This window comes from Equus asinus, chromosome 23, assembly GCF_041296235.1.
Source record: "Equus asinus isolate D_3611 breed Donkey chromosome 23, EquAss-T2T_v2, whole genome shotgun sequence".
Lineage (NCBI taxonomy): Eukaryota > Metazoa > Chordata > Mammalia > Perissodactyla > Equidae > Equus > Equus asinus.
Window position 1 is genome coordinate 50,685,905 of NC_091812.1, and position 27,835 is coordinate 50,713,739.

At 38.5% G+C, this 27,835-nt stretch overlaps 1 protein-coding gene across 3 annotated transcripts in view; it reads left to right on the top strand.

Annotated features, from left to right (window-relative positions):
• The window catches only part of ADAMTSL1 (ADAMTS like 1), an 852,153-nt gene that overhangs the window by 601,264 nt on the left and 223,054 nt on the right, over positions 1-27,835 (top strand). For all 3 annotated transcript variants that reach the window (XM_070495595.1, XM_070495594.1, XM_014845577.3), the window contains 3 exons: positions 7,938-8,064; positions 20,591-20,665; positions 24,034-24,191. In XM_070495595.1, the coding sequence (XP_070351696.1) occupies positions 7,938-8,064; positions 20,591-20,665; positions 24,034-24,191 (360 nt within the window). The remainder of the gene's footprint in view (positions 1-7,937; positions 8,065-20,590; positions 20,666-24,033; positions 24,192-27,835) is intronic.

The window sequence follows — 27,835 nt, forward strand, 5'->3', positions numbered from 1 at the left end:
TTAATCAATTCAGTTGCTCTCTAAAAAAAACACTTCTGCCCGTTGAAGATATCCTTTCAAAGCTTCTGAATGCAAAGATCCCACTTTTTTCCTGGTGCTCAATCTTAGTACTTAGAGCTAGAGGCAGGTGTTGCTTTTGGCAACCAGAAGTGGCTGACAGAAGCATATTCATCCTCCTTGTTCCTCTCTGTTCACTGCCCTTCTAACCCCTGAGAACAACACAACACGTCACAGAGTAGAAGGCTGACTCACTGGCGATATGGTGCTACTCAGCCTGGATTTCAGCTCTGGCCACATCAATTCCTACTAATGTGATTTTGAGCAAGTTGTTGAACCTTTCTGAGTCTCAGATTTATTTTTGTAAAATAGACATGCTTTTAGCTAATTTTCAGGGATATTGTAAGAATTAAATGAGAAGATATATATTTTGTCTAAATATAGCAAGTATTTGGCAAACACTAGTTGACTTTCCCTACTCTCGGTGGCCTTCCCCTCTGTCTTTCTCCTCCTCTATGCCCCTTTGACCTTTAGGCCTAGTGTTTGTACTCCCTTTCTGTTCTCACTGTTTTGGGGAAATGATCTGATTAAACCCATTCACCCTAGATTGGGACCATGCCTACTGCTCATGTGTACTCCCCACAGCACCGTAACAGCCAGCATAAGAAGCCTTATGCTCAGTTGATTTGGTTTAAGCATAATCAACAACTTCATATGTTAGTCCTCCCAAGAGAGTTTGAACAACAAACAAAGGACTACACCAGTGGTTCCCAACTTTTTAACACAAAGGAGTCCTTTGTTATTTTTTTCCTATAGGCCTTGTGTTTTGGAAGTTTCCATCTACTCAAAACACTGCGTGTATTAAGTAAAAATTTGTTTTCTCATTTTATGACTTAAAGACCTGAGTACAATTAAAAAATAAATGCAGTAAAGATCAGGATTCAGCTTATTTGTATAATGAGATCCTCAGTGTTTTGGTGACCTTATGTGGTTTTATGGCAGGTAGATATATTTCCATTAGGCTTTGGGAAATACTAAACATAGCTCACGAACTCCTATTAACACCTTCGTGAATGACCAGGGATCCTGTTTACTCATGATGGAAACTGTAGTTGAAAATGAAAGAAACAAGTATATAAAGGAGGAAATTTGGGCACCATAGCAAACCATGAGAGATGTAGGGTATATATATATATATGTGTGTGTGTGTGTGTGTGTGTGTGTGGGCAGAGAGGGGAGAGTTGAGCATGTGTGGAGCAAAGGTATAGCTGGGAGTGGTACCTTCCCTTTTACTTCCTATATGTTCTTCCAAGTCACTTAGTACAGATGAAACCGTCTGTTCATCCCTGTGCATAAGTCTGTCTCTGGTGGTAGTGAGCTTGATAAGATCATGCAACGTTGATATTACCATTCACCATTACCATGATAAATAATGTGTAGAGCATCTTTTCATGGTTCATAGGCATCCTATTATAACTTAATCAGGAATCTTAAGTTGGAATTTTGGTTTTCTTGGTTACTGGCTATGTGACCTTGGGGAAGTTGTTTATCTTCTCTAAACTTCAGTCTTATAATTTGTACTTAAAATTATTCAAATCTTAAGAGAATGTTAATCTTACATATTTGTGGAGAATTGTCTAAAAGATAATCAATTCACTTCTCTGATGCTGGAATGGTAAATTGGTTTAGTCTCCTCACATGACAGTCATGGTCAATTGGATTTGGCTTCTAGAACACAATATCACAGAGGATTTGGGCCACATAAAATCTCAGTGGCAAAGAGTACTGCAGTTGATTAGCGATGTCTGCTGTGGGTCCTGGTAGGAAGAACAGCTGCACATATGCCATATTTTTGCCAGCCCAGCCCTAGATGCTATAAAGTCTGTCCTTAGATTGTTGGACCATCACATTCCTCTGTACCTGAATGATTTGTTTTGGCTTCTTAAAATTTGCTTTTACCAAATGCTCCCTGATCATTAGTGTTCATCAAAGATTATCGAAGAGCAAGTTCTTTGAAACTTCTTGTATTCTTTTGCTCACATGTCATTGGGACATTGTAACATGGCAATGAATTTCAGAAAACTCACAGCAGATATATATCTGGGATTTGGGTACTTTGAATAATTATGGTTCTCCTGAGCCAGTTTGTCATTCATTCATTACATAAACATTTACTGAGTGTCTACTACAAGGAATGCATTATCCCATCCATTTTCTAAAAGATCCAGAAGATGCTGTGACCCTTGTAAATGCTCATGTTTTCCTCTTTTCTAAGAAGCTCAAATCCAGATATGTGACCCCAGCTAGCAAATGTACAGGACTTCACAGTGTGCATTTCTGCGTAGTTCTCTCATTTCATTTCACTCATCGTTCTCACCCTTATTTTTTCTTTGCTCCGTCTTCCCATGTGTTTTTTAAAACTTTGTGTCATACGTATATGCTATAAATCTTTTTATACAAAAGTAAAGCATAAACAAATCAATATCTAAATCTTTTGAAGATAAGATTGAAGATATACTATCTTCCTATTAACATAAATACTACATGAGTTATAATATAGAGAGAGCACACTCTTCCCCATAAAATTCTATCTGAATTAAATAATTATAAATAAGAGCAGCTGTGATCAGATTTGCAGAATTTAGTTTTCCATATTTGTCTTTCCCAGTGCTGAAAATAAAGGGATTTAAAAGTTTCTTACCTCATGGTGTTGGATCAAGAAAAGCTTGACATCACTGGCTCAGTATTTGATGCTAGAAGTTGAGGTCCTTATGGGAAACCATTTGAAATGTGGCCAATGTGAACCCATTTAAGCATGTCAGTCTGGGGCATAGTATCTGCTTACGAGTTGTGTTTATTTACGTTTTCCAAATTATTCGCATGGTGATCTTTCTTTCTTCTGTGGCTTCCAGTGAAGACATTTTATTAGACTTATTTCAGTGTCTAGAGAATTTCAGTCTCGTGTTCTGCCTGTTCACTTGCTATCAGCTCTGTAAAGTGAAGGAAGAAACCCCTATCAGCACACACTGTAGGCCTGATGCCTAAAATCTGCGCAACACACTAAAAGTCAATGAGCCAACTTGGATTGGATGTTATCATCCTAGTTTTTTTGTTTAGGGAGGATTTTCCCCCTCCCTTTAGTAAATCCTGATGGAGAATACAGAAAACTCAGCAGTGTTAAGTGTGTGTGTTCTACTCAAAAGACGAAGGACTGCGTGTCTGTGTGCATGTATCTGTGTATGTATGCAAAAAGCGCACATTCAGGATGCAAAAGCAAAAGTTGATGACCCACTAATGGTGTTTAAACAGCAAAAGCATCCAGAGTTTCTCAGTTTTTATGTCACCTGAGACAAAAGGTTTGTAAAAAGAAAAAAAAAGCAGCACTTTGCAATCATTTTGGATGCGGGGGGAGGCTGAACCACTGTATTGAGCTGACACCTAGTAGCAGATTACTAATAAGCTGCATTAGACCAAAATATTCAGTTAGTTTTCCATCCTGTACAAAAAATTCCATGCACTTGCCAAAGGTCTGAGTGGTCATTATCTCACTTTAACGTTTTGTCCAGAATGAGGTGGGTCTGGGAACTCAGTGACCTGAACATGGCCTTCCATGACATTTCACTAATAATGAGCATAGATGCACCAGGGAAACAGCCTCTTACAAATATGAGCCCTTTACAGTAATTCTTGCTCATGCATCAGGACAGGTTTAGGTTTGGCCTCTAGCTGTCATTTATGGTATGTCTCTTGCTCTGTGTACACGTGTACAAACAAACACATGTAAACACACATACACGCATTTTTGTATACATGTGTGTCATCACTGACTGCAGCCTAAGGTTGCCTATGTGTAATCTACATTGAAACTACTAGCAAACCATTGTGTTGGTGTTATGTGTTTCATTGGTTCACCAACATTCATGTGTATCTCAAATATCAAATGCTGTGCCAAGCAGCCGAAATACAGAGATTAATGAAAAAAGTGCTCTCACATAGCCCATGATCTGATGTGGAGACAGACATGTTAATAGATTAAACTCACTATAAGTTATATGACTATTTGAATTGAGTATATATAAAAGAAACTCCAAAAGAATTGTGGCTTAAGGACATAAAAGATTTACTCTCACAAAAAAGAAGTCAAGATGTAATCAGTCCGAGTCGGGCTCCAGAACCAGTTTCTTTCTCCCTTTCTGCTCTGCCATCCTTAGTGCAAGGCTTCCATCCTCAAGATGGTCTCATTATTCAAGACAGCTACTGGAGCCAATAGAAAGGAAGGCAGAAGGGGCCTTCCCCAGCAAAGTCAGCTTTTTTCAGTAACCTTCCCAGGAGTCTCACACGCTTCTACTTTTATGTCACTAATTACAACTGGGTCACACAGCTGGTGAGAAATATATTCTTTTAACTGGATATATTACCACCCCAAATAAAACTGGGGTTCTGTTACTGAAAAAATAGGGAAAATGGATATTGGGTGGCAACCAGTAATCTTTGCTACGTGGAGTTATGAACAAAAGGCTGAGGAAGCATACAGCAATAAAGGAATTAACTCTAGTATCTGGAAAAGCCTATTTGGAGGGGAAGCCACTTAATTTGAGATTTGAAGGGTGAATAGAAGTTTGCCAAATAAAGACTTGGGAAACATCAGTCCCAGCAAAAATAATAGCGTGTGCAAAGGCACAGAGGGGTCTGACATTATACTGACCAACTGAGCCTATTTCTGTATTCCTAATTATTTTTTCTCTGTTATTAATGATAGTTCTTAAAGTAACAGTTTAACTGATTTTTAATTAACCTAACAGTTACTCAAGACGAGCAGATTGAGATACGTCAACAATGATTTTCCTGATAGAACTGCAAACAATTTTCCACTTGGACCAAAATAAGAACATTTTGTCTGATATAAAGTATTTCACATTTTAAAAATAATTGAGTTAGAATATTTTGGCATCTTAGAAAGGAATTGATACGGAGGGGAAGAAAATTGCGTCAGAGAGATGTTTGTCTTTTCAATTCTGAAGTTAAACGAAGCCCAGTTAGGACTGACTTGGTTCATGTCCTAAGGTCCATAAACCCACACTCAGAGCCTTCAGCTGGTGGTCTGGCCAAGTTAGTCCTGAAGTGTGTCACTTTCTATTTAGCTCTTCCTAATATGACTGTTCCTTTGGATATGTGAAGCTGGATTGTTCTTTTCTTAAAATGGCTTTGGATCCATAAGAAATCTTTAGGATTAGAGAGAGATTTTCATGATTATCTTCTTTGTGGCTCCTTTAGAGACATCAGAGCCCATTAAAAATTTTCCAGAGAAAGTGAAGTCCTTTGAGAAACCTGAAATTTCTTTAATTTAAGGAGTAAACCTAGTAGGTTTGAGACAACTGCGAGTGTAAACTTCCATGCCCCTACCCGACATGCCTTTCCCCAGAGCTGAGTATCTTATAAGATTAAGGTCATCTCTTTTCTTTTCTTTCTTTCCTTCTTTTCTTTTTTTTTTTTTTTTTTTGGCGAGGAAGATTGGCCGTGAGCTAACATCTGTTGCCAATCCTCCTCTTTTTGCTTGAGGAAGATTGTCACTGAGCCAACATCCGTGCCAATCTTCCTCTATTTTGTATGTGGGATGCCGCCACAGCATGGCTTGATGAGTGGTCTGTAGGTCTGCACCTGGGATCTGAGCCCACAAACCCCAGGCCACCAAAGTGAAGCACACAAACCCAGCCACTATGCCACTGGGCCAGCCCTGTCATCTCTTTTAAATCCCAAACAACAGCAACAGAGTCATTGACTCTTTGAATACTGCCTAAATTAAGATTGCAGTGTTTTCTCAAAGGATTAACCCTACGAGGCAATCAGATGGGCTAGTCTTCTGATATTTTGGTGAGATTTTTTGCCAACTTTGGTTTTTGTTTACTTATTGGAAAGTAAAGATTAGCTAGATTCTATGCATGACTAAAATATGCAGTAAACCCCACAGCAACACCTCCCCTCTGTCCAGTTAACTCCACCTCCGTATTCATATCTCAGCTCCAAAGCCTGTTCTTCAGGAAGGTCTTCTCTGGCCTCTCCAACCAGATCAAGTTCTCCATATTTTGTACTCTCAGAGAGGCCTTACACCAGCACGTGCTTGGCTCTGCGTGGTCAAAGCTTGGGTGAATTCTGAGGTGGCTTCACTGCAGCCTCTGAAGATATCGAGCTGAATTGCAGCTTGAACACAGTGAAGCCCTAACAGCAGAACCAACCCATCTTTCTCCCCACTTAAGAACTGGGCGCTATGTTTTCCTTACATCTTTGCATTTCAAAAAAGGTACAACTGTTGAAGGAGTGGTTGCTTTATTGTCTACTTTTTAAAAATACCTATATGCTTTTAATGAAAAATGTACATTACTACATTTAAAAATACAGCACATATATAACACAATGCTAAATAATTCTATTTGTCAAACTTTTGCCTAAACATGTGTTTGCAATTATTAATTAAAGGTATGAAAAGGGAAATCAAGCCTCAAAGAAAGGTCATATTAACAACCAGATTTTTGAAAGACAGAACAAATTGTGGAAATTTGTGGAGATAAGCCCCTTCAAATGTTACTACAGTTCTCATTTTATTTTGTCAAAGACAGTAGTTGAAGTCATTTGGGAGTGGAATAAGTCTTTTGATATTTGCTCTAACCAGAACTATGGAGGCACAACCTGGTACAGTTTGGGTTTGAATTTTTTTAACCTGAACGTGGGAAAAGAAAGATTAAAAATATGAATGTTTGCCCCTATACTTGATAAATGGTTGTGATTTTGTTAAGCCTGTTATGCACTAAGCATAAATGTTTTGTTAGATGTATTTAGAATTTGGCTACTTATTAGCTAAATGACCTTGGCAAGATCCATGACTTCACCTATAAAATGGGAATATCTTATGTGATTATTTTGAGAATTAACAAGATACGTGTATCGCACCTGGTACAGGCCAGATCCAGGCAAATAGCAGGCTCTCCTGCCCTCGAGGTCAACCCTCCTCTCCCACTACACACACACAGGCTAGCCTTGTTTCTGTCGGCTGATTCTGTAATCCTGTCTCTCTTTTCTTAGCTGAAGTGCTAGCTAGAAAAGGAAGTATTTGCATTATCATTCAGCAAATATTTATTGAAGCCCTACGATTTGCCAAGCACTGTTCTAGTTGCTTGGAATACATCAATGAACCAAAGATACAAAACCCTACCCTTACACAACTTACATTCTAAGGAACATAGGGAACATGCAGATTATTCACAACATTTTTCCTGCTACAGTTACCTCATGGTTGTATTTTTGGTGGTTTGGGTGAATCATAATTATTGACAGTGGCAATTATTATTTTTTTTTTTTTAAGATTTTATTTTTTTTCCGTTTTCTCCCCAAACATAGTTTCTCCCCCCGGTACATAGTTGTATATTCTTTGTTGTGGGTCCTTCTAGTTGTGGCACGTGGGACGCTGCCTCAGCATGGCTTGATGAGCAGTGTCATGTCCGCGCCCAGGATTCGAACCAACAAAACACTGGGCCACCTGCAGCGGAGCGCGCGAACTTAACCACTCGGCCACGGGGCCAGCCCCACCGTGGCAATTATTTTTGAATTAAGGTTCTCTAATATCCACAGTTCAGGATCTTCTTCTCTCTCTCACCTTCTACCCCTGCTTGACTCCCTCCTTTCCTCTCTCTCTCTTCCCCCATCCTTCCCCACCTCCCACCTTTCTTTCTGTTTGTATAATTGAACTATATAAACATCTTTACCCATGCTACAGTTTTCTTCCTTCGCTTGCTTCAGATTCCAGCTGAATTCAGTCACCTTCATGGGAAGCATGTTTTCTGCCTCCTCAAGGATGAGGGGAGGGTCATTTGGTGGTGATGGGCCTCGTAATGGATCGCACCATCAGTAGGCACCTGGTTGAATTACACATTTCTCTTTCTTGTCAGATTGTTGGCTGTGATCACCAGCTGGGAAGCACCGTCAAGGAAGATAACTGTGGAGTCTGCAACGGAGATGGGTCCTCCTGCAGGCTGGTCCGAGGGCAGTATAAATCCCAGCTGTCCGCAACCAAACGTAAGACACTAGAGAGATGGGGCAATCTTTGGGCCTTTGACTTGTTATCCTCCCCTGTGTTAACTCCTCTCAGCAACTAGGAGTAATATCTCTACGAAAATGAAGCTGAATCTGAAAATATTGTGGAAAGATTCATGTTCTTACTTTGTGGATTACTTTAGGTGGGACAAGTCAGGTCACCTCTTGCAACCCCAAGGAGGAAACCTGTCCTTTTGAGGCACAATCAGAGAGGACTACACCTAGATCAATCTAGATACACTTGATATGCAAACATGAGCTTTGCTGCCCAACAAGAGGACAGACTGCATCCCAACCCCTATCTGATACACAGTCTGATGTGCCTGGTGGAATATAGCAGGAAGAGTGGGCAGATTGGAGCAAATTCACTCCTACTTCTGTGAAATCACGTGGTCTTCATTTATGATGTGACCTTTGATCAGTGCTGATCACAGGTTTTTCCAGAATTAATATTGGACAGGGGTTATGTGAAGCCATTTATTGACTTCTGTGTCCTAATCTCTACACCAGCACAATAAGTGTGTGCTTACTATACGTGTATGTGCTGGGAACTTTACATGATCATCTCATATAATCCTTATAACAACCTTACAGCAAGGTACTGTTTATCCCCATGTTATGAATCAGATAACTGAGGCTTAGAGAGATGATGCGACTAGCTCAGAGTCACACTACTATAAAGTAGCAGAGCCAAGAATTAAGCCCAGTGTCTGATTCCAGAGCCTAAGCACTTATTCATTCCTCTGGACTATCTCACAACCCTGCTGACTCTTTCCATGGTGGGACATTTTTAAAGCAGTTAGATGGATCAAGGCAAGGTATCTCAGATATCCACCCAGCTGGGTCCTGCTGGGGTAGAGGGTGTATGTTCTCATGATACCTAAGCCAACAACAGAGTCATGCAGCAATCCAGGTCATTTTACAATACACTCTCCTCTGTGACCATCGCTGTTCCAGGTGCTGCAGCAGACAGAGATAGAAATAAGATAGCCCTGGTTCTCAAGGACATGTGTTTCTAGAATAACTTGACCTTGCTTGGCATATTGTGTCCAGATTTTGCCATTATCCAGAAAGCTTCAATAGATCCTTGACTGAGTATCTCTTTGCACATGTCTCCCTTGGCTTGGGAGATGAAAATGAATATCCTTACTGAATGTGGTCTTGTTCTCTTTGCTTGTTGACTAGCTGGAGGGTTTGTGGCTTTAAATGGACTTGTAGGTCAAGAAGCAAAGCAGTGTGCACTGGAGAGCTATTCCAAGAAGTCGAGGAAAAGCAGCTTGCCAAAAGAACTAGGCTCTAGGGAAGAAGAAGGGGCAGGAAGAAAGACTCAGGACTTTTAAACACATGAAACATTGGAGGTGCCAGCTGAGGGAAGTCTCCACATTCTAACATCCCTGCAGGCAGTGAAAAATGTGATTCTGAAAAAAAAAAAAAAAAAGACTCTGGCAGAGAGAATGAAGGATGAGGTAAGTTAGACATTGATATAGTACATTCGGGCGAGATTTTTCCTTTGGTCATGTGCTGGTAGCTTCTTCTGTAAGATGAAAAATTAAAGAACTTAGAAGATGAAAACCAGAGAAGGATGGAGGCATAATTCTTTTGTAAATCTCTGAAATCACGGTGGGATATTTGAAAAAAAAAAGTTACATTTAAAAGGTCACTTTTGTAGAACTCTTTAAGGAACATTAGAAGAGTTAAAATGTTTTGAATATTTTTGTCACATAATTGAATCAGTGCTCATTATCTGCAAATCTAGGAATTTCTGTTAGGCATAGAAAGAGACAGCCTGTATTTGTGCAGGAACTACTGTATAGCGACTTCAGAGGGCATGCTTTTCATGGTGGGCATCCTTCCTTTATTCCCTCTCATCTTGCCCACTTTCCTGTCCTCATAGAGGAGCCTGAATATTCTGCTCAGATATATATTCCTCTTACCCTCCTGTTTAGGGATAATAAGGGACCTTCAGGGCCTGAACCGCTGGAACAAAGGTAGAAAAGCTCTGAAGGAAGAAACTGAAGCAAATGGAAAACCATAAGTCATCTCTAGGTCTGCAAATAGATACCTCAATGAAAAGGCTTGATTCAAGACCCACCATGGGTAAATTACATGACACACAACCTAATGATTATCCACAATGACAAAATGCAATTGACTCGTTTACCTTAGCGCTGATGATGCCTTGTGACAAAATGATTTATGCCAATAAAGCCCAGCATATGCATGCACGTCACCACAATCTATAGCAGATGCTGAGCAAACTGGCTCGTTTACGTTTTCTCCACCCCAGAAGAACCTTCCACCCTATATTTACAGGCTATGAGGTGACCCACAGGCAGGGAAGATTAGGCTCCTCTGCAGGGCCTGGTGTCCTGGCCAGGTGAGCAGCTCTCCACGCGTGAAGGCCTGGAGGAGTTCCGCCAGGTCTCTCCCCTGTGCTCTGCCAAAGGCGCTGTAAGCCAGCCACATGCTCTTTTCGAACTCCTAGCACTTGGATTCCCCACATTGAATTCATTTTCTTCTGAATGTATATCCAAGTTTTTTTCCTCATGTTATCAAGCCTCAGGGGAACAAAGAAAAAACAGAAGAATGGAGAAAGACCATGGTGGAAAGTGCCAGAAGAAAAAAGAGAAGTAGGGGGAACTTATCCAATGGCTGCCCTTTGCTGGCACATAAGAAAGAAACCATCTTTGTATTAAAAGATGCTATAATTGCCTAATACAAAAACACCCAAGAGATATAGAGCTGGATCAAGACACATTTTCCCCTTTTTTAAAAGAAAAGGCTGTCAACTGACAGCATTCAGTCTTCCCATTTTTCCTGGTCACTTTTTCTCAACTTCCCCAGGCGAACAAAAAAAGAATCAAATTTAGCTGACATTAACTTACTCTTGATTCTTGAAATTAAAGGCTCGTTTTCTTGAAAATTTTATTGGCCTGTACATAGTATATATTTTCCAAGTGTACTCAGAATAACTTAGACCTGGAGCCAGCCTATGAGCTTTCAATTTGATGTCTCCAGATTTGCAAACTTCTCATATGGATCTGTGTGTTTGAAATCACCTGGGTATCCTAAAACTCTCTCTCTACTTCCCTTGAATGGCGAGGGCTGGATAAACTAATTTATATCAAGATAAAATGAAGCTCCTAATGCATGGCTTTGCTTCTCAGACCATGGCTTATGCTGATTTATAATGGCTATGGGTAAACGTATTCCTGGACCATCATTCCAGTTCAAAGACTTTGAGGTAAAGGATGTTTGTAATAAAACACAGGTCTATATATTATAAAGTGAAAAATGTATGTGAATTTTTTAAAGAAAGCACAAAACTTTAAAGAAATTTCCACCTTGCACCTGACTTCAGGCTATAATCACAAGCCACTTATTCATTTATTCATTCAGTAACAATTCATTCATGCATTCACTCATTCATCTAATAATAAATATTTCTTGGGTACTTGCTGTGTGCTGAGGAACTGTTGTAGATGCTGGAAACCCAGAAAAGAGCAAAACAAGGACCCATTTTTCCCATAGGGCTTACAGACTAGCGTGACAGACAGATAAAGGGACAAAACAAATAACTAAATAAAATGTGTATGTATCATATGGCGATAAGAGTCATGGAAAGAAGTAAAGTGAGGAAGGAGAGGAACTGGAGATAGGGATGGGCTGCCAGCCAAGGGAGTTGGAGGGCAGTTGAAATTTTAAATAGGTTAGTAAGGAAAAATTCACTGATAAGATGGCATCTGAGCAAAGATCTGCCTTCACTTGACATTGTTAGTATTATTTATTTTAGGCATTCTAATGGGTATGCAGTAGTATCCTTTCATTGTTTTAATTCGAAATTTCCTAATGACTAATGATGTTGAATGTCTTTTCGTGTTGTATTAGTTTCCAGTTGCTGCTGTAACAAGTTACCACAAACAGTGGCTTAAAGCAGCACACTTATTTTACAGTTCTAGAGGATCAGAAATGGGTCTTGCTAGGCTAAAATCAAGGTGTTAGCAGGGCTGTGTTCCTTCTGGAAGCTCTAGAGGAGAAACCATTTTCTTTGATTTTGACTTTCCAGCTTCTGGAGGCTATCTACATTCCTTGGCATCTTCAAAGCCAGCAGCACAGCATCTTCCAATCTCTCTATGACTCCTGACTTTATCCTCTGCCTCGTTCCTCCAATTTAAAGAAGCTTGTAATTACATTGGGCCCTAATCTCTTTATTTTAGGGTCAACTGATTAGCAATCTTAATTTCATCAGCAACCTTAATTCCCCCTTTCTATGTAACATAACATATTCATAGGTTCTAGAGATTAAGACATGGACATCTCTTGCAGGAGGAACAGAATTATTCTACGTGTCACACACATGTTCTTATTTCCTTTGGTGGAGTGTTAGTCCAAGTCTTTTGCCCATTTTTAAAATGAGTTGTTTGGTTTCCTACTGTTAAATCATGAGAATTCTATGTATTCTGAGTAGAAATACTTTGTCAGATATGTGGTTTAAAAATATTTTCTCTCAGTAGTAGCTTTTTTTTTCAAGATCACTTAGCATAATCTATCAAAAAAGGACAGTTTTAATTTTGATGATGACTAGTTTATCATTTTTTTCATAGATGGTGCATTTAATGTCATATATAAGAACTGTTTGCCTAGCCCCAGGCCACAAAGTTTTCTCCTGTGTTCTCCTCTAAAAATGTTATAGTTTTACATCTTGCCTTTAGATCTATGACCTACTTTCAGTTAATTTTTTTATGGTATGAGGTTTATGTCTAGGTTGATTTTTTTACATATTAATGTCCGATTCTTCCAGCACCATTTGTTGAAAAGATAATCTTTTCTCTCTTGAATTGCCTTTAAAACTTTGTCAAAAGTCCACTGGACATTTCTGTTTGAATCTATGTCTGGACTCTATGCTAATCAATGTATCTATCTCTTCACCAATACCACATTGTCTTAGTTACCATAGCTTTAAAGTCTTAAAATCAGGTAGTTTGAGTCCTCCAATTTTGTCCTTCTTTTCAAATTCATTTTGACTATTTTATTCTATTTCTTTTGCTTTTCCATATGAATTTACAACCTTCTTGTCCATATCTACAAAAAATCTTGCTGGTATTTTGATTAGAATTATGTTAATTCTACAGGTTGATTTGACAGGAGTCGACATCTTTAATATGTTAAGTTATTAAAATATGAGCACTTCATGTCTATCCATTTATATAGGTCTTTGATTTTTTTAATCGGCTTTTATTTGTTTTCAGCGTATATATCCTGTATATTTTGGTTAGATTTAGACTTCTTTCATTTCTTTTCAGCTACTGTAAATGGCATTTTATTTTTTATTTCAATTTCTGATTGTATGTTGTTAGTTTATTTGTGTGTGTTAGCCATATATTTTGTTAATTTGCCAAAGTCATTTATTAGTTCTTAGAGGTTTTGGATTTTCTACATAAACAATCATGTTATTTACAAATAAGCATGATTTGACTTCTTCCTTCTCAATTTGTAAACCATTATTTACTTTTATTGCCTTAATGCTCTGGCAAGGATGTCCAATATAATGCTAAATAGAAGTGGCAATAGTAGATATCCTTACCTTATTCTGAATATTAAGGGGGAAAACATTCAGTTTTTCACCATTGAGTATGATGTTAGCTGTAGGTTTTCTGAAGATGCTTTTTGTCACTTTGAGGGAGTTATCTTCTATTCCTAATTTGCTGAGAGTTATTATCGTGGATGAATGTTGAATTTTGTCAAATGCTTTTTCTGCCTCAATTGATAGGATCATGTGTGTTTTCTCCTTAGATTTTTATTGTGATGGGTCAAACTAATTGATTTTCAAAGAAAGAACCAGCCTTGCATTCCTGGGATAAACTCTCCTTGATTACGGTGTATTATTACTTATATATTTTACTGACTTTTATTTTCCAGTATTTTGTTTGAGGGTTTTTTACATTGATGTCCACGAGAGACAGTTGTGTATTAGTATCCTTTTCTTATACTATCTTTGTTTTTGGTATCAGTGTAATGTTGGCCTCATACGATGAGTTGGGAAGTGATCCCTCCTCTTCTGTTTTCTGAAAGAGATTGTATAGAATTGATGTTATTTCTTCTTTAAATGCGTGATAGCATTCACTAGTGAAATTCTCCGGGCCTGGAGATTTCTTCTTTGTACTTAACTTTTTGAACATATAGAATACAGTTATAGTAACTATTTTAATGTCTATTCTGTGTTTTGATTGATTGATTTCTCTTTTTCACTTTGGGCTGTATTTTTCAGTTTCTTTGCATGCCTAGAAATTTTTGACCTGATTCTAGACATTGGAAATTTTATCTTGTTTATTACTTATCTTGTTATCTGCTAGATATTTTTGTATTCCTGTAAATATTCTTGAGTTTTGTTCTAGAAGCAGTTAAGTTACTTGGAATCAGTTTGATCCTTAAAATGTGGTAGGTGGGATCAAAGCGACACCTGGGCTAGTGCTAATTGTGCCCTGCTATTGAGGCAGGACTTCTCTGTGTTTGATGTTTCGTGAGTTATGAAGATTTCCAGCCCGGCTGGTGGGATAAGATAGTATTCCCAGCCCTATATGCATGCTACATACTCATTCCTACAATTCTTTTGTGTGGTTCTTTCCCCAGGCTCAGGTAGTTTGTTCACATGCACATACTAATTATATGACTACACTGCTGGCTACCTGAAGGGAGTGCTCTTAAATCTCCAGAGTTGTCTCTCTGTGAATCTTTCTCCTCTCTGGTAATCTGTCCTTCAAACTCTGGCCACCTTGATCTCCTTGGAGTCTTAGCTTTGTCTCTTTGATTGAGGCAATCTGCCAGGCTCTACCTGAGTTCCCACTTCCTGAGCAGCAACCTGGAAACTCTTTCAAGGCAGTAAGCTGGGGCAATATTAAGGCTCACCTACTTTGTTTCCTGACTTTCAAGGATTGCTTCCCTTCTTTGCCTGTTATGCTGTGTCTTGAAAGCCATAGTTTCATATCTTTTCTCTGCCCCTTTGGCTGTTTCAGGCAGAAGATTAAGTCTGGCCCTGTTACTCCATCTTGGCAGGAAGCGGAAGTCTTGATGCTGGGCTCTTAATTCATGTTTGCAAGTATGTAGAAGTAGCCAGCTTTTGACTCCCACTTTGAGGATGTTGTTAGGGACTTCTGATTCCTCATCTCCCTACAACTCCCACAACAATTTGATCCCCAGAGGTTGAGTGTGTTCCACTATTCTCTTGGAATTTCCTTCCAAGCTGCTCACATTCATTTTGCAAGTTTGATACTGGCTGTTTTGATGTTAGCACCTGTGCAGGCAAAGATAACTATGGCAGGATTAGTGCCTCGGTGAGAAAGCATATGAGGGACCAGCATTCTGATTTCATATGCGTTAAAATGTGAAATATGGTAGAATGAATGAAACATGATATTTCTAGTGGCAATAAGACTCTAGTGGCAATAGGACTTTCTAACTGTTTAGATATAAAGATGAAATCAAGGACAGCGCTAAAGTTTTTGGTCTAGGCAACTGTAAGAAGGAAATGCAGTGGAGGAGAAACATCTTGTTTGGTCCTCCAGTGTGTATCCTCCACTGTGCAATTACTGATAAACTTGGGGGGGGGGTGGATTTGGAGGGCTTAAATACTCAGTTTCATGTTATTTTATTGGATATATTTTAAGAGTAACAATGTTGGCATGAGGATAAAAAATATATCATTAAAATCTCCTCAAGATTGGCAGACTATTTTCATAAGTAGCCAATTATGTTAACAATGGATCTTTCATTAAAAATAATAAAAATAAGATTAAGTATCAGCCCTATAGGCGTGGAAGGAATTGGCTTTAAAAACACGTACTTATCAACAGAAGTAAAAATAAGACAAACTCAGATATCAAAATAGGAAATCCTATCTTTTCAAAACTTATCATTATCACCTTTCTCTGATAACAGCACTGAATCACACAAAAATATCCACATATGACAAGCTTAAAAATGAATTTAGAATGTTCTAAAGAAAGATGTGTAGTATACATATAGCTATAGATTTTTTCAGGAAATCTTTTAGGTGCAATCCTTGAGATCAATTTTTTGAGAAAGGACATTTGCAACCCATATGTGTGAAATGACAGAACTTATGATTCCTGTGAAGCTTGTCCATTTAACCGAGAAAGAGGTTATCTGATCTTTGAAGCAAATCTTTTAGAATTGTTGATTAAAAACCTAGAAATGTGTCCTGAAGGTTGGCATCATCGTTCTGTCAACCAAGCCAGAATAGATTAGGGAAGATGACCTCCATCATAGAGCGGTGTGCCTTTGTGGGAAAGGGCTCCTGGAGGAACGTGCAGCACCCTGGGAGAGAATGGAGGCATCTGTCTCACCAGCCATACCAACTGAATTGAGCCCTGAGGAGGCAGGTGATGAAACCAGACTGTTCACACATTCTCAGATGTCTTAAACACCTCTCTGTGAGCAATACTGTAGTAAATGCCGAGTGGAAGACTCCCCTAACCCACCTCTAATCATTGAGCATTTACCATCAAATGAGACAATTATTTTTTTTTCAGGTTTATTTTTTATTTTTTTTTATTGAGTTAATAATAGGTTACAATCTTGTGAAATTTCAGTTGTACATTAATGTTTGTCAGTCGTGTTGTAGGTGCACCACTTCACCCTTTGTGCCCACCCCCCCCACCCCACCTTTTCCCTGGTATCCACTAAACTGTTCTCACTCCATAATTTTAAAGTCCTCATATGAGTGGAGTCATACACAGATTATCCTTCTCTCGCTGGCTTATTTCACTTAATTCCCTCAAGGTCCATCCATGTTATTGCAAATGGAATGATTTTGTTCTGTTTTACAGCTGAGTAGTATTCCATTGTATATATGTACCAAATCTTCTTTATCCATTCGTCTGTGGATGGGCACTTAGGTTGCTTCCATGTCTTGGCTATTGTAAATAATGCTGCAATGAACATTGGGGTGCATAGGACTTTTGGGATTGCTGACTTCAAGCTCTTTGGATAAATACCCAGTAGTGGGATGGCTGGATCGTATGGTAGTTCTATTTTTAATTTTTTGAGGAATCTCCATACTGTTTTCCATAGTGGCTGCACCAGTTTGCATTCCCACCAGCAGTGTATGAGGGTTCCTTTTTCTCCGCAACCTCTCCAACATTTGTTACTATTAGTTTTAGATATTTTTGTCATTCTAACGGGTGTAAGGTGATATCTTAGTGTAGTTTTGATTTGCATTTCCCTGATGATCAGCGATGATGAGGATCTTTTCATGTGCCTATTGGCCATCAGTATATCTTCTTTGGAGAAATGTCTGTTCATTGTCTCCAGCCCATTTTTTGATTGGGTTGTTTGATGTTTTGTTGTTGAGTTGTGAGAGTTCTTTATATATTATGGATATTAAGCCTTTGTCAGATATATGACTTGCAAATATTTTTTCCCAGTTAGTGGGTTGTTTTTTTGTTTCAATCTTGTTTTCATTTGCCTTGAAGAAGCTCGTTAGCCTGATGTAGTCCCATTTGTTTATTCTTTCTATTGTTCAAATGAGACAATTATTAATCCCTATATGACTCAAAGACTGACTTTTTATTAACACGTAGAAAATGAAATTAATTTTTTTCCTATCTTACTTTTTGTCAAATTAAGAGCACCATTTCTTAAAGAATATTCTGACATGTATCTTCTAGTGTTAACAGATGATACATAATAAAAAGTATCCCTAGGTAAACATTTTGGGGATCCATTGGGTTAAATTGAGTGAAATGGGTTTCTTTGGTTCAGGGCTTCTAAAAAACTAACTAATGTGCTTTGGGAGTTTCCACGAGCAGGGTATAGTATGTGATATTTCCCCACATATTTTATCTTAGGTCCCTTTTTCAGGGGCCATCTTATGGGGCTGTTGCTTTGCTCGTTTTCTGTCAATGAATCCCTAGTACCTAGCATGGAGCCTCTTACTGTGGAGACACTCCAAAAATATTTGCGGAATAAAGTAATGAATTCCCTGGATTGCCTGATGACCCACCTGCCGGTTGTCTGTTAGACCTTTATAGAACCATAGAAGATAGGCCATGACTCTGCCTGGCTCTTGTGCTGTGTGCTGCCGACTGTTCAAGTTTGCACCAGCCTTAGTTGCTCCGTATTTCTCTTTGACTAGGTAAGTGCGGAAGGGCATCAGGAGACCTTCCATTCTTGCCTGGTTTACTCTTTCCATCCTACCCTCTGCCCCCAACAACCTCCTAGGTGCCTCCCCATCTCCCTCGGGCAGCACACAAAGGTTACCACGTCAGCCAAAAGCCAGGGTTAATGCCCCAGTGTGTGAAATGTGAGTCACTTCTCAACAGGACAAGAAGGAGGCCGCCTGAACAGTGTGTGGGTCTGAAAACTGCCGCTGAGCATTGCAAGGCCAAACAGAAACCTTCTCTTTTACTTGCACTTTGCTTGACCTGTGGATAAACAAAGACTTTCTATTTCTAGAAATCCCATTGTTTTAACTGCTTTGAGTTTCTTTTGTAAACTTAAAAATCCATGTCTTTATGCAAGGCATTTACAGCTCTGTGGGCCCTGTCTGAACGTTTTTGTCCCTTTTCTGTGTTCGCCTTATGTGTTTTGTTCCCATATGCCACAAACTCTTCGTTATCTGAAAGTCAGCATTTTCTTTAACAATGTATGACATTAAAAACAGCTAGAAGGTTGTAGTGTGAGTAGAATATCCAATATTGTAGAGAACTTGATAAATGTAACCTCTTCAGGGAAGGAATTGAGAGCATATGAGTCTTCTGCCTCATTCAGCTGGTTATGTGTTAGGAGACTTGCAACATTTAAAAACATCGTAAAAATAAACAGTCTTTCAGTTCCTGTCGTTAAGGAGATTTGGAATAGAAGGAGGAAAATAATACTTACAAAATGCTTACTGTGTTCTGGGCTATACATCTATATATCAATACTGGTATTTCTATTCACATCTATATCTGTTTGTAACAGTGTTACGAGGTAAGTATTCTTTTCCCTCTTTTCCAGAGAAAAAGACTAGGCGTCAGAGAAGTTAGGGATCTTCTGAGATTCATTTATTGAAATTAAATTCTTCCAAAGACAAGATGATAATGTTAAGGTTCAGAGAAATTGGCTACCTTTTGTTATTCCTTTGTTTAAACTAAATGCTTCCAGTGATGGGATGATAATGTATAATATTGGAAAGATATATGTGAAACAGAGAATCCCACAGAGCTTCTGAATATGCTGGTGAGTTTAAAAATACCCACCTTTTGGGGCTGGACCTGTGGCATAGTATTTGAGTTTGGCACATTCCACTTCAGCGCCTGGGTTCACGGATTTGGATCCCAGGCGCAGACCTACAGCACTCATCAGCCATGCTGTGGCGGCAACCAACATACAAAATGGAGGAAGACTGGCATGGATGTTAGCTCAGGGCTAATCTCCCTCAAGCAAAAAGGAGGAAGATTGGCAATAGATGTTAGCTCAGGGTAAATCTTCCTCAGGAAAAAAAAAAAAAAACCAACTTTCCCTTGTCTTCTGGAATGCCCTTCCGTTCTTTGACCTTGAGCTACTTGTTATACTTCTCAGAGGTTTTGTTTCTGCATCATAAGATGGGGATGGTAGCGTTCTCTTTGCCTATATTACAAGTTTTGAGTGAAGGAATAAATAGAATAATTTAGGTGAAAGAGAAACTCTTCAGTGCCGTGTAAATAAGGTATTGTTGTTACAAATGGAGTTCTAAATAAGAATGCCTGTGATGTGTTTGGGGTGTATGTAATAGACCTCTCATTTTTTTTTTAAATGTAAGTTTTGGGACTGCTTCCAGTTTAGGCTCAATTTTAAAGTAGGGTGAAAAGTAATCCATTTTTAAATGATCTATGATTCAGTCAATTTTTTTCTTTTACTTTTCAAAACAGAGAGGGCATGTGTGGGGAAATGCTAGTAACAATTAATGGGGCACTCACTATATACAGAATGAGATGTAGAGAGTATGAAGGATATTGCAGAAACAGAAGACATGATTTCTGCCCTAGACGGGTTTAAAGAACACAAATATATTTTCTCCTATTCTTATCTGTCCTACTTATCCAAAATAGTTACTTTGCTAAAGAGAAATCCAAATTTTGATATATTAAAGTCATCCTTTGAACGTTAGAATTTATTTTCTTTTTGTAATTCAATGCCATTGTGCTAATCTAGAGAAATTTGGTGACATAAGATCAGGTTTTAAAATCAGAAATGAAAACTTACAAATCCATTTTTTCAAAGTATCAAAACTCATATATTTTTTTTAAAAGACCAGATCCCGCTTGAATTAGCTAGTGACCAGATTTTTAACATATTTTCTTTTGAGGGAAGTGGACATTTTGATTCCCAAATACTTGTGTTTACATTTCAAACACTTAAAAAAGATTATCATTTTGCTGGGTATGTAAGTCAGTGACTTTAATACTAGACAATCATTGATTTTGTATCAAATTATGTGCTTTTAAGACTTTGCTTTGTTTCTCTCTAGTGGATGACACTGTGGTTGCTATTCCCTATGGAAGTAGACATGTTCGCCTTGTCTTAAAAGGACCTGATCACTTGTGTAAGTAAACCCAGTTGTTTTCCTTTGAGTATTGGGAATTTTAGTCATTACTATTTATGTTTTGTTCCCAGAAGAGATTAAAGTACAGAAGTACAAATCTTTCTACTCTATCATAAGATGATATTTTGAGTCCTTCTGTTTATCTTTTGGTTGTCTGATGAGATAGCAGGAACCTCTGTGGTAATTATCTCTAACCACAGTCATCCTGAAAAATACAAAATAGATGCTCCCAATAGGTTGTTCGTGAGCTAAGCACATGTTTATGCTTTAGTGAATATTATTTCCCGCTCTCTCTCTTCTTCCTTTCCAATCAATCTTAATTTTTTCCTTGCCTCGCCTCTCCTTTTGTTCTTCTTCCTTCCAACCTTCCCTCCCTCTCCTTCTTTCTCCTTTTCTTCCTGCTCTCATGTTCCATTACTTCGCTAACTCAGAGGAACATTGAAACACCAAACGACCTTAACCTTGTAGCATTTAAAGAAAACCATTATGGTGTAATTAAATATCTCATGTATTAGAGACAATACAAGGCCCTAATATCTTGAAGATAGCTATTGGGATTCAAGATTGAAGAGTAATCGTAGCCCCAAACATCAAATGGTAGCATGGCCCCACCAGAGTTTATACAAGAATTGATCTTCAGTCATGTCAAGCCAGCAGTACACAGCAACATCTTTTTTTTTCCTATTACTGTTTAGTGCTGTTTAGAGGTAGACCTGTAAAGTACAAGCAGAAAATTATAGGCTACAAACCAGAGAGGGAGTAAGAGAGGATGTGCTAGTATTTTCTGCAAAATTCAGTTTCACTGAAAGACTTCATTTCCAATGAAGGTACTGGAGGTACTATTAAATCCCATATTATTAAAATATCAAGTTGGTCCCTTGAGCATTTCTGATCTCCTCCACTCTGATTGTTCCTGGTTCCTACAAAGCCATCTATCATCTTCTGCTCTTTCTCCCCTCCCACACACATGCCTAAGAAACTAATTTAGGTAGCAAGCATTATCTTTTGGCAATTGGATTATGAATGAAATCATTCCAGAAAGATAAACAAGAGGAAGACAAATTGGAGCCTGGAAAAGTTCAGATAGCCTACTGTAGTCTTTCTAAAAATAAAAATAAATACATTTCATGGGATAGGTGGGATTTGAAGGGTCATGTGAAATAAAGGAATAAGTAAGGTACAATTCAGGCAAAGCCGAAAGATGTTGATAAGTCACCTTATATGGATCCAAGTTCTTTTCTAACCCTGAACAACCCCCAAAAATATACATTTCACATGTCAAAGGATGATATATGTGTGTACACTATTACCATTCAAATCATTTGTTTTTCCCTTGGGAATTGGATGGGGGTATACACTCGTGTAACAACCCCCCTCAAAAACAGTATTTTTCTGAGCAGTGACAGGATAATATAAAACATCCAGGCCAAGACCATCACCAAGTGGGAGACTGACTCCTGATTGCAGAAGAAAGAATACAAAGCAATAGATGTAGGAGTAAAATTCATTTTTATTAATGTATTATCCTCCCAGATTTCCTAATTTTGTGATCACTAAGACACTAAAGAATTGGCCTTGTTTGGTTTAATTGCTCCAAGGATTTAATAGGTAAAGCTGCATATGATATTCATAAATGATGACAAGCAAAATGGAATCTGCTTTTTTTCTCCAACAGACATACTGTTGATCGCATACATGTAGCTAAGGAAGTTTTTGTTTTGTTTTTGTATTTGGAATATAATTCAGCAAAATGAGGGTGTAAGTAAATGACACCCTGTTTCTCTTTCAGCTCTCTTGCCCTTCACTCCTAGAAGCTGGTCCTAGATGGGACCAACCTTAAATATTTAGGGCCAAACCAGATTAAGAATAGGCAGTCTGGTCAGCCCCAGCTCTTCTTTAATCAGAAGTACCTTGAGAAGGACATCTGGAAGGCCTGGTGATAAAATTGAATCAGATGTTCAGATCAAGCTTAGATCTCCATTTTTCCAAAGCTAAGTTAATTTATGTCCTAGAGATATTTCCATAAATTAGTGCAAATACATGTAAGACAGCTGGAGGAATGACGGCTAGAGGAAGGAGATACGGGACTGTTGCTTTCCTCTGATGACAACCATGTTCTTGCCCCATTCCTTCCCTGAGGTCCTCTCTGCACTGGGGCAGGGGAGGGAAGACTGACCTACTCACAAAGAAGGGCTCCACAGACTTCACCAGAAGGACATGGCGTGTAATTGGACACCAACATTTTCCACCTGTTGGTATTCCTTGTAGTGGAGAACTTGAAATAGACAACATCTAGAATAATTTAGTACAAATATACTTTAGATTCTTTAGTACCTCCAGAGACCTTAAAATTGTCCTTAACCCCAGAACCTCAATCTGTAAAAGATGGACAAGAGGAGTCATTCTGATTGAATGTGGGATAGGAAACACGGAGCCTGACCCAGGCACTCCATCTTTCTGCTGAAGCACCATTGCCAAAACCAAGGGTTCATATACAAGTTTTGGAAACTGTTAAACTCAGTCTGTCTGTCTTTCATGCACTGAGCAATTATTCTAAATCACCTCTCAATCACTTGAGAAATTAATCATCTCTGAAACACACATCATAATTATCATCATCCCTAGCATGTTGTGATTTCCTACAACAAAAGATGTTTCATAGGCTTTGTCATTGGCCAAATTCAGATTGGAATGCTCCAGGAATCAAGAAGTTCTTCTTTCTGTCTTAAGCTCTTGTGAAATATCATAAATGTGCATAATATTAAGTTAAGTACCAAAAAGGAATTTAAAAAGAGAGAGAACTAAAAAAGGTAGTTAGTTAGTTCCCTGTCCTTAAGTCACTATAGTCTCTTCATTTTGGGCAATAAGACATATGCAGTAAGTACCAGAAAGTGTAAATAAATACAAGGTAACACAGAAGTATAAAGCCACACAGGTACTGAGGGAATTCAGAGATGCACCCTGGATCTGATAGAGGAAAAAGAAACCTGTAGACTATTCTAGATTGAGGGCCATAAAGAATGAAATTAATAAGATATGTATGGGAATGGTTTAGTCAAAGGAATAGGATTGTGATAAAGTGGGGTGCCCAAATGAGGTCATCTAGGGAGTTAAAGATTTTTTGAGAGGGAGCCTTGAATGCTTGGTAATGCATTTTAAAATGATTTCATTTGCAGCTTAAACTCCTATAGGATCCATAGGTGCCTATTTATTGTGTTTAAATCACAATTTCAATTTTGTCAGCCATATGAAGAATGATACTTCTCCCTGACGCAACTCTAGACTCGGTTGCATAGAATGTGCCTGCATGTGGTCTGTGGTAGCCCTGGGAACATCTTTCTCTCCTCTTCATGTGTTTGATTATGTAGATCTGGAAACCAAAACCCTCCAGGGAGCTAAAGGTGAAAACAGTCTCAGCTCTACAGGCACCTTTCTTGTGGACAATTCTAGTGTGGACTTCCAGAAATTTCCAGACAAAGAGATACTGAGAATGGCTGGACCACTCACAGCAGATTTCATTGTCAAGGTGAGCCCATTTAGGTACCTTGTTTTCCGGCAACATCCAAACTGATGTTCCTTATAATCGCCCATAGAAAGAGAGGCTTTAGGTTTTGCCTAGGGAAAGTCTATTATCCAGGAAGTATATAAGTCAAGAGTTTTGAGCTACATGCTGGACTTTACAGGAATTTATGATATTTCTAAGGTTGTAGGAAAATCCTATGTGTGTATGTGTGTATATAATATAATAAAAAGACTCAAAAAGCCAACATATCATTAGTTGTGTGATATAAACTGTGTTTTTTTTTAAACAAGTTAGGATACAATCATTGACTTATATAAAGTGTCCTCGGTCGAAGAGAAAGACAAACTAATGAGCCATAGACTTGGTCATGCTTCCAGCTGTAAGTTCTGCTTTCTCGTGTACTGGCAACAAGACTAAGTTGTTTCCTTCTATCAGAGCTTCCCTACTCTTCAAGGTAATATAAAACACATTGCTGAAAGCAACATACGCATTCTGTAGGAAAAATGTACACACTAGAAGAACGTTTGGGAATCACAATAAAATAAAACATATTTTCTCCTTCAGTAGGTCAGAAGGACCTGAAGGATTTCAGCTGTAAAGCTGTAAAACTTGTAATGTGTCCAGGACTCCATAAATTTTTCATCATGGGACCTGGAGCCAGAGGACATTTGATTTAAGCTAAGGCTTGATGACCCCATGGCAGCTGGAAGTAAAAACGCATATAGGAAAATGGGATAGGCAGTGAGGTTGGATGGTAGAAGTGTTCCAGAGTGCTGTCCTCTGTCTCCCTCTGCATGGCAGCTCTTTTTAATCCAGTCCAGGTGCCAGCCATGTGAATGTGAACAAGAAGCTACAAACCATCAGAGAGAGCTCATGATAGAAATGATGCTGTACATAGTTAAGTAATTTCAGTTAAATAAGCAAATACAGTAAAAAGTTAAAAGATGTCTTTATTTTTTGAAGCCCTTCGAGTACTGTTGAATAAAGCATTTATATTAATTTCCCTAGTGGCCTTGCAAGAGTTAATACACATACCAAAAGTATAGAATTGGATTTAAGTAATATTATTCACATTTGAGCAGTTCACAGCGTTGTCAAATGCATTTCATATATACAGCTGCCTTCTGCACATCACCACGTGGATGTCCCGTAGGCACAGTGAGCTCTTCGTGTCCAAAACTGAACTTGTCTCACCCTAGAAATCTATCTTCCTGATTTCTTATCTTGTGAAATAATACACTGTTTACCCAGCCAAGTCAGAAAGCTTGGATTCAAACCAATTTCCCCTTCTCCTATACGCCCCTAAATCCAGGTGTTAAACTTTGTCAGTTCTACCTCCATACCATCTCTCAAGACTATTCTTTCCTCTCCATCCTTGCTGCCACTGTCTTGGTTTAGGCCTCCGTATTTCTCTCTTGAACTAATACCAGGGACTCTGAATGAGTTTTCCAGCCTCTGATCTGTTGACTGTGTTATCTTCAGAGTGAGTTTTCTAAAACCATAACTTTCCTCTTCATAATCCTGGATTGCCCTTCACCTCCACTATTGCTTTGGGATTTAAATGCAAATCCATAATACAGCATCTATTACTTTTCATAATCTGGATTCTGTCTACCCTTCCAACCTCACCTTTGACTTTTCCCATTCTGTTTGAACCAATTGAATGGCTCACATGTCCCTCAACATCTTGTACTGTCAGAACCCATTATCTTTGTCAAATGCTGCACCCTCTGTCTGCAATGCTCTTACCTTTTTTTCTTCCATTCTCTTCACTAACGCATACTTGTTCTTTAGGATTTCCTCCTTCCAGAAGCATCCTGTGATTCACCCCTAGATTCCTGTTTACATTACATCTCCCTACTGTGTGGTCCTTGAGGGCAGGGACTGAATCATATTTGTCTTCATCTCTCGGTAAGAAGAACCCAATAAGCGCTGACAGGTGCTGGATAAATAAAAGACTCCTGCCACACATGGCAGTTGCTGAAGTAGGTCAGATGCTGACATCTTCATTTTACGTGCAAGGAAACTGAGCCTTGAGTGATGTGTCCAAGCTTATGCTGATGATAAACCAGACCGAAAATCACATCTTTTTGCTTCTAGCCCAAAACTCTTTTCAGAATTCTGTGTTGCTTCTAAAAGCATATTGTTTTCTTCTATATGTAAATATATATATTTAAGAAAAATGAATTTAAAGAAGTTTTTGATACTTTCCTTGATGCCTCACACCTATAAATATCTTTATTCAGAAACAAGCTAAGCTATCATTTTAGTGATTTTTGCATTTATATCCTGTTTGGTGACCTAGCTTCAGGTTGCAAATGAGAGCAAATTAAGGTTTCATTAGAAAATATCAAATTCAAATAAATGTAAAGTTATTCTAAAATATATACTTTTTAAAATCAGTTTACTCAAAATTGAAAATGAGCCAGATAATTTAAGACACAGGGGAAAAAAAGAAGAAAATTACCGTTTTTCCAGTGACTCACAATGAAGCAACTTTTTCTTCCCTAATTTTCCCAGGAAATAGCTGAGAATGAAAGTTTACCATTTGATTACTTATCGTCATTCATGATTGAGGTGCTTAGTTAGGTATTATACACACAATTTATAATTCAGTTCACAGTATCATTCAAAGTGTAGTCTCTTTTGCATTACATATTAATTTAAGCAATGAGTTCCTTTTTGAATGAGATACACTGGATTCAGAATGGTCATTTGTCAACATCTCCATGGAGTTTTATTGCCAAAATAACCATTTTTGTTTATTTAAAAGGAAAAGACATTTTTTACACGAGAGGAAGATTTTCTCACAGAATTGTTATATATTGCTATTGGTTCCAGAATAATGTTTTGGAATCTTTCCTTCTGGCCACCTTAAAAACTGGACTAAATTCTCATCTTACTTCCTAGGGGAGCATTTCTTCCAAAAATCTAAACTTGATCCATCGACTGTGCAAACATTTTTGGCAATACTAGCGTAGAGTGGTAGAAAGAATAGCGCTCTAGAGTTTGGTAAATTCTCCTGCTTACTGAGTGTGTGACCTTGAGTATATCACCTTACCTCCTTGAGCCTGTTTACTCACTTGTAAAGTGGGAATACAACACCCACCCCCATAGAGTCTTCGTGAGGAATTGAGTGAGATAGTGTGTATAAAAGCGGATAGAACCAAATTACTTCCTTTCCGTCTTTTCAAAATGCTTTAATTTCCAGTCAAACCTATCATAATACTGTGTCTACACAGAGGCAGAAAGCTGCTTCTCTGAACATGGTCAGAGGCTGATCAACTTACAGGTGGTAGATCCAGGAGCAATTTGGCAGGCGTAGCTATTAAGACAAATGGATATGAGAGCAGACTGGCTGTGACATCTGTCATCACATTAATTGTTAGGGACCATTGGCTATTGGCTGGATGGCTGGCTCACTTCGTATCCCCTTCTTCCCCTATCATGCCATGTGTATTTTTCTGAAGCTGCAGACCCAATGAAAGATAACGACCTTCCCAGATAGAAGAGGGTCTTTTTCAGTCATAGTCCATCTTTCATTAGAACTTCCAACTTAGCTTTACCTGTGAAAGCAGCTAAGGTATATTTATACATGTTCAGCTTGTACCCATTTTAAGAAGAAAATCATATTAGATAGAAAAGTG